The sequence below is a fragment of the Podarcis vaucheri genome (genome assembly GCF_965113315.1).
Source record: "Podarcis vaucheri genome assembly, chromosome: 1".
NCBI lineage: Eukaryota > Metazoa > Chordata > Lepidosauria > Squamata > Lacertidae > Podarcis > Podarcis vaucheri.
The window spans coordinates 94,544,327-94,552,592 of NC_138759.1; the positions used below are offsets into that span (position 1 = coordinate 94,544,327).

General features: G+C 41.6%; 1 protein-coding gene across 3 annotated transcripts in view; it reads left to right on the forward strand.

The window, feature by feature from the left end:
* The window catches only part of PDIA5 (protein disulfide isomerase family A member 5), a 149,135-nt gene extending 141,699 nt beyond the window's left edge, over positions 1-7,436 (forward strand). For all 3 annotated transcript variants that reach the window (XM_082235531.1, XM_082235530.1, XM_082235532.1), the window contains exons 16-17: positions 2,402-2,536; positions 5,834-7,436. In XM_082235531.1, coding sequence (XP_082091657.1) covers positions 2,402-2,536; positions 5,834-5,914 — 216 coding nt within the window. In that variant the 3' untranslated portion in view covers positions 5,915-7,436. The remainder of the gene's footprint in view (positions 1-2,401; positions 2,537-5,833) is intronic.
* The last annotated feature ends 830 nt before the right edge of the window (positions 7,437-8,266 follow it).

Here is an 8,266-nt window from a genome sequence, read left to right on the forward strand (position 1 = left end):
GTCTAAAAGAAGCAGTGTAATGGAATCTTAAATTTTAAAACTGCATTAAATTTCCCTTCAATAGATTCTAGCCAGCAGTCACAATAAAATTAAAGTAGAAGGCTCCCATATCTGTATTTAAACGGGATTAAAACTGAACAAATGACTTTTCTACAGGAATGAGCCTGGCAGATGTAGTGAAGCAAATGTGTATTAATAGCAGTATAGTCTTAGAAAGTGCTGTTGCGGTAGTGTTGACCTATCAGTGTCCGCTAAAGGCAGAAGGATCATCTAGAGAGCCCTAGTGAGAGAGCAGAGCATTGCAGGATAATTCTTAGGAATTAACATTTGCCAGGCCTTTTCCTGAGACATAATGTAGCAGCTATAATGAAGTCGGTTGAGGCAGCGTATGATAATACTTTGCATTACCTTTCAAATGTATATTTCAAGTATATCTTTTTTTATTTTAAAAATGTGTTCAAAGGAGCTTAATGTAATCTCAGTAATCCTTTGGTGGCCTTGGAAGAGAGGCCAGTTTTATGGCCCTGTTTTAGAAGGTAAGCTGACCTGACAGAATAGTGGCTTGTCTAAGGGTATGTGGTAAATTTGTGGCTCAGGTAGGATTTGATCACATTCTTAGCCACTGTCTCATACTCACATGCTAGAACCCAGTCATGTAGCATATAATACCTCTGTGTTAGGACTTTGCCTTGGGTTCTGAGTAATCTGCATCCAGCCCATCTTATAGCTAGCCTCTAGGAACTGAACCCATGCTCCTGAACCAGGTACATTATTTCTGTACATTGGTTCAGTGTTGAGGTTTCCCCATCCTATCCCTGTCACTTGGATTCTGACTATTCCACTGATGGTTTAGGAATTGTGAGGGTTGTGGGTTGGACTTGGACTGGGGAGACCTGGAGTTCAGTCTCTGCTCATCCACAAAGCTCTTTGGGTTGCATATCACTGGGTGGAATCCATCTGTTGCTCATGCGCTCACAGAAGAGCTCTTGATTTAGCAGAGGTCTGTCCACCAGCAAAAGAGGAGAGCAGGCAATTCCCCACCCCCTGCTACCTGCAGGCGAAGGTGTTCTCTGAAAATCTGTTCCAGATTGTTGGGGGACCCTCCAGAACAGGGGGGAAAGTGGTATGCAAGTCTACATGAAGACAGTGGAATCAACAGAGATCCCCTCACCCTTTTCATTAGCTGATCCCTTGATCCAAAGCTCTTCTTTCAATGCAAGGGCACTTGTTGGATTTCACCACCTCTCAGCCTTACGTTAAAGGATGAAATGAGAACATCTCATTTATGCCAGCTTGAACTCAGCTGGGGGCAAGGTGGAGGTAAAATGTAGCAACTGAATAAGGCACTATGACGAAGCTACAGGAATAGCTTGGCCTCAGTAATCCATGCTCTGATAACCTTTCATTTTTATTCCTGCGATACATACTATGCAGGGCTGCCCTTCAAGACCACTTGGAAATTGCAGCTGGTCCGAAATGTGGTGGCTCATCTCTTGAGCAGAGTCTCCAGTCAGAATAATCTTTCTCCAGTTCTTAAATATTTGCAGTTGTTTCCAATCCATTTCCACTCTGAATTCAAAGTTTTACAAATGGCATAAAAAGCCCTGGATTACTTGCATGAGGGAAATCCTCTTCCGGTATGTGGCAGTCCAGGGAGTTCAGATCCTCTATGGAGGCTCTCCTTAATGTCCTAACCTTGGGAATTACACGTAGGCAATCCTTTCCCCTGACAGCATCCCTGCTCTGGAATGCCTTCCCATCCACTGTTTAATCTGTCTGTTTGTTTGGAGCTTTGGCCTGCTTAATGTGAAACTGTTCACGTCCTGTTTTTATTGTGCTTTGCTGTGACTTTAAATGAGATTACTTTGTCTTATTGAATATCATTGTTGCCTGCCCAGAGAATGTTTGGATGTAGAGCAGAAGATCAATGAAACTAAGTACAGTACGTAGATAGATATCTAGTTGTTCTATGAGATGCAGTGACATTGCTCTTCATGCGCTTAAAGAATTGCTTTAGTTTAAAGGGACAGGATCCTTTCAGAACAAACCTTGGTTACAGCTTAATGTGCCGCAGCAGGAAACTTCATGTCCAGGAGCACACAGGTTTGTGTGATTCCGCTCAACCAAATAGTGGCTTTGTATCATCCCTTTGTGCGCAAGTGGAAGGATTTTCCACTAATGCACAGGGGGGTAAGGTGCTGGATCTGCCCTGAGCACCTATGCTCAGGAATTGGCAAAACAAGAACTCAGAATTCTGATTCTGGTAGCGCTTAGCCTTTGGAAATATTTCCTATATCTTAGTTTATGTGAAACTGCATATCTTTCATTTTGAAAGTATCTGTGCGCCATAGAATGGGATCACACTTGGTGACAGCTGATCTGCTTTTCCTTCCGGTGCTAGATTGCCTATGCTGCAGTGGACTGTGCCAAAGAACAGAACCACGACCTGTGTAAGCAGGAAGGTGTGGATGGTTACCCAACCTTTAACTACTACAACTATGGAAAATTTATAGAAAAATATAACGGAGACAGAGGGGTAAGTACATGGTGCTGTTCTAAAAGATGTACTGGTGTGGGGAGGGAGTATCTTTTTTAAGTGGTTTCATCAGCAAACAGTAAAATCACCACCAGCAACAACAGGGACGTAATACAGAGCCAGTTATTTTGCCAGTGAGTTTAATGCTTCCATTATAAATTCCTCATGACTGTGTCACCTTATTCCACACATAATGCATGCATTTAGCATCTGGAATTAACTCAGTAGAAAATTTTGGAGGCTTTTATTTTGAGTCTTATAATTTATTAAAAATTTAGCACTAATGAAAATGCAAAAATTGAATGTCTGCCAATTCCACATCAACTCCTAGCCAGTGTCGTGCAGAAGCTGTTCCAATGGGCTCTCCATATTCATTAGGAATGTAAGCCTTTGGTTGCCCTGTACACATTTGGAAATTCACTACACACAGCCAAATGATAATAGATTGTTTGTTGGTTTTGTTTTATGACCAAAACCCACATTTTCTGGGCAGTTTGCACTGGTCACCTTTAGCTTGTGACCTTGATGTCTCCTTACATTTCAGGTTTTGCAGAGATAGATTATTAGCAGTTCACTTATATCTTGAAATGGAGGAGACAAAAGTTTACCAGCTACTCAAGAATGCTCAGTTTAAAGGTCCATAGCTAGGTTATTAACAATTGCCTGGAGAAGATGGGGACCTAATGTGAAAGATTGTTTTGTATATTAATATGGCCGGTAAACGTTGTTGAGAAACATTTGGCTGCAATATTATTGCTGCTGGTACAAAAAATCTGTAGATATATAGAAAGAGAGGATTTGTGGTACGATCCTGTGGGTCTTCGTTGAGCCTTTTTACAGGTTGTTCATGTGGGAATTCTGTCAGGATAACACCTCCACAATTTGATCCTTAATGAACTAAGCCATTCTGTAAACTTTGTTATGGATCAAGTGTTGTGCTTTGCTTTTAGAATGAAGCTTTATCCGCCTAAATATAAATAAGAGGGAATTGAGTTTAAGCCATCTCTTTGGCTTTATAAATGCGCTTACAAAAGTAAAGGGATTTATGAAAACCAACAGATATTGTTTGTTTGGCTAAGGAAAAAAAACACAAGTGTACACTTGCTCTTTCAAAATCACACTTTGGGGGTGGGGAATATGGCTAGTTGTCCTAGTGTTCAATTGTCCTTTTCGTTTCTTAACTTCTGAGTTAGCACAGAGTGTCTCTGCATCTTCATTCTCTCAATTACTAGCAGAGGGCTGCCTCCCTCTACCCAGCTGGAACTTATGTGCTCAGAGGAGACTGTAACTGCCAAGTGCTTACTGGGAAATTGGAGATTTTGTTAAATCCTTCGTTAGTTTAAAAATATTTCCATTTGTGGTGATGAGCAACTTGCCCTCCCCCCAATCTCTTTCCTCCTAGGACAACATTTCAGCTTATGTTAGGTAGTGTTATCCCTGTTGAGAGTCTAACAGTGCATCTTTGGTACAGCAGCAAACTGCTAATATACTGTCATTGTACTCATATGTTGCAAGGCTGTATTTATTACATTGCAAATAAGGATACAATCTCTTACTAGCTCTGGGCTTCTCATATGCAGTGAAAGAGAACGTTCCCTGTGAAGTCAGTGGGACTCATGGCACTCACTTTGGCTCCAAAGAGGTATCTTGCTTTAGGCACAGGGCAGGCCCAGTAGAATATTTATCTGAGGTCTTTCAACCATACAGAATAGATTTAAGATAGGTGTAGGAGGAAGGGGAAATCGCTGAAAATTACATTCCTGGTTGTTTTGCTGATGAATTCCTTCTCTCAGTCACCACTAGATACCACCCCCAGTCTTTGAGCCGCAGGCCCCATATCGTACAGCAGTATTAATGGTCCCTTCAGTTTTAAAAGTAATAATTGACCATGTGATGGTGGCTGCTGTTCAATAAATCCATGCACCAAAACTTCTTTGGATCCCAGACTGCTTCTACACTGCAGTGAGCCTGGAGAAAGGCAGATAACAGACCAATGCAATGTTACTGTGTTGAAAACAGGACCTGCTAAACACATCTTGAAGTGGAGCACTAAAAAAGAGTGGGGGAGCTTATTTTAATTGTGGTTATATATCCTTTTCAACAGTTACTTGGGTATTGGACATTTTGTTAGAAATGGAGAAAGAAACATCACACACAGCTTCACTGGGCTGGATAATGTGTTTCGGATAACACTTGTAATAGCAGGTACATTGCTAATCAAAAGCTAGTTCTTTGGGGTGTTTACTAGGATCTCAAATTTCGCAACTAGTGGTGCGGAACATTCTGAATTAAAATTGACAGATGCAGCCGACAGAATAGCAGTGGTTCCATTCCCTCTGCATCATGTGCCCAAATAGATCAGATGAGTTGTCAGGTCTAATCTAAAGCCCTTGGAAATTAATGGAAAAGCTTACAGACTTCTGTGGTAGTTTGGCTCAAACTCTCACTGTTTTGGGAGCATGACCTCATTATTTTGATCACTTACAAAGAGACAATATGCTGCAGATTAAAGGCACAGTTCTTTGCTGCAGAATTCTCACAGACATGGCAGAATAATAGCAGAACTCCCCTGCCCTGCAAATTTCATGTTCATTTTTAGTAATGACTTGTTTCAGAATGTGGTTACACCCTTCAAGTATTTTCACATTGGGGAGCCTTCACAAGGCGGTTTAATCATCTGATGAGTTTAGCTGGAAGCTTTTCCTTGTAGTGATTATTCCATCTCAAAAATGGCTCGGCAGCAGAGGAAGCTTTTAAGAGGGGACTGAGATAATGAAGGACATATGACCAGGTGTGGGCAGTGTGGGGACTGAACTGTGAGATTACCACTCTGAGGAAGGAAGATTATACAGTTGCTAGTGGTGGAGGCAGGAGGCTTTTGAAAATAGTGAGCCAAGACCAGGAGCGGGTGTTAGCAGACTGGAATTGGGGGACGTTGTGTGGCAAGAGTGAGCCAGGGGAAAGGAAGTCAGTAGCAGCAGTGTGCACCATGCATCCTTCACATAGCTGTGTCCACTTAGGATTCTGGAAGAGTGATGAAGCACTTAACTCCCATTCTGACCCCATCCATCCATTCAGAGGAACCATGATGCTGTAGAGTGTTTCTTTTACTTAAGGGAAGTGTTCAGTTTCTGACCAAATGGTCACTAGTCATATAAATACAAGGACCTGCCTTACCTGCTCCTTTTACCTCTGCCTGCACTACTGCATGCCCATTTGCCTGTAGAAGATGCGTTGGAGTCCTGTGTTCCAGTTTCACTGTGCAACCAATGCCTTTCTTTACCTCTCACATTCTAGGAGTCTGGATTCTCGACTTTCATGCGGACGCTCAGAGAACGGGACCATGAAAAGATAGGGAAGAGGAAAGATGAGTTGTAATTTCTGCCTCACACGATGATTTCCACTGCACTGTGAATGGTCTCAGGGCCACTGGTACAATGCCTGGGATTCCACATCTTTTTAAAAAGAGAGACTTTGGTTTTTTTTACAAACAGCCATTTGCCATTTTGTACAATTTTGAAATAAAGTGAGATCATTTGATTTTTAAAAGGAAAAAAATAAATGACATCATTGTTGCCATATTCTGTTATGGAAAACGAAAAGAAGAGCGTTTTCTCTCCATTTGATGCACCTATGCCCATTTGATACTCCTATGCAATCTTTTTTGTAATCTGTAGGTTTGATAGTGATTTCCCCCTGACAAGGTGATTTCTGCATTTTTTTAATTTTTGAAGAATATTATATGTGAAATGGCTTTTAAAAATTGGAGGGTGAGGATGAAAGGAAGGTGCAATGGATCCATCAGGAGCAAGTTCCATGGAAACAGACAGAGCTTTGTGGTCCCAGTGGACTCTGCCCCAAGCCTCTTCAGGTGCAGTTATAGCACTTGTGTGCACAGCACAGGAACCAGGTGAGATTAAGTGCACTTTCAGTCCTTATAGTCCACGTACTAAGCAGACATCAGCCTGCACTGCTCACTTCTGCTCTGCATGGCTAATCGGACATCTGCCAGAACAGGGTAGTGAGTGGAGTCTGAATGACAGATCTGCCACAATTATCACACAAGCATCTTTTGTAAGTGGGGCCTTTTCCAGGAACAGTGTGTGTGCATTTCTAGTTGTGCTCAGCAGTGCCAAACTGGTAGGACGACTAGTTGTGACTGGGGCATGCTCTTGCGGTCTTGCTAGGTTACACTTCCTTCCTAGAGAGATGGGGGGGGCAATTTTTAAGGTGCTCAGGGATAATAGGTAAATAATGAAGAAGCATTGATTGGCCATTTCAGATCTTAATTGACTGTAGTGGTGGTTTTTTGGTTTTTTTGGTTTTTAATCTGCCGTACTGTTTACATATCTTTATAGAATGTGTGGGTTATTTCAAACAAATGTCTCTGCATTCGGCACATATCAAGCACCGAATGTCTCTCAGTGTATGTGTTTGCTCTCACGTTGTCCAATGCTCCTGTAAGCATAGGAGTGGTGTAGTGCAGGTATAAATAAGGTTCTACTTAATTTATGATCTGACCATAGGAACTGCGTATTTGCTAAGCATTCCATTTGACTGTTGACAAAGGCACTGATATTTTTGATATGAAGAAACATCATGCAACAATACTTGTTTACGTTCCAAAGGCTTGTCTATGTGAGTTAACTACAAAAGGAAAGTATAATTTTTTTAGAATTCTATAGAAGCAAGTTGTGCTTTAAAAAAAAAAATTGTTTAGCCCCTGTCAGTGATGTAAGAAAATAACAGCATTACTAGAACTAGCTTTTAAAAGTCCGTAATTATGTGCAGATTCTGTGAGGTGAGGGTGATCTGGACATTGTGTCTCCATGGGATTTATTATATTTTTTGTGATTTCCAATTTGATCAAAAAGAATAAAAGATTGAAAATATGCTCTAATTACTGCCTTTATTCAACATTTTGTAGGCCAGATTGCCTGAAGCTGCTGTGCTGGTGACTAAAAACCATTTCTTCTAGCCGTTCTCGCTAGCCACACCGGAAAGGTCAAGCATCTCCAGTCTTCGCTTCCATGTTTTCAAAGTCCCTGTGGGGAAAGAACAAAAGTCTCCTTGCCACTGTCTTGCCTAATTGTTAAGGCAAGTTACAAGTAACAAAAGAGTCTTTGTAAAGCTGTTTCTCTTGACTCCTCTGCTCCATCTGGTGGAAGATGCAGATAAATTCGGGAAATCTGTAATGAAATAAAACCCACAGCCTCTCTACCTGGGCTACTTCTTGTCAGTACATAGATCTGCAGAATTCTAAAGTTGGAAGGGAACACAAGGGTCATCTAGTCCAACCCACTGCTATGCAGGAATATTTTTGCCCAACGTGGGGCTGAGCCCCACAACCCTGAGATTAAGAGTCTCATGCTCTACCAACCAAGCTATCCTGCAGGAAATAGCAAGCTGTAGAAGAGTACATAGGTGCATGGGAAGTGATTATAGCCCATTGGTTAACTGAAATCTGGTGTTCTTCCTTACAACCTTGTAGAAACTTCTCAAGTGCAAGCAGAGGCACTGTAGGCCACCTGAAGAGGTTCTGTGAGATGGGTTCTGCTTGAGGATCACCTATAGAAAGATCAGGGTTTTAAAGGAATGTTCCTTCCTTCATAATAGTCTCAGCTCCATCAAAGGAGATAAAATTTCCCTTACTTCACTCCATCAATCTGGGGTGTCTATTAGCAATGAAAGTTGGATCTAGCAACTCTAACAAACTTGCTGGAATACTTA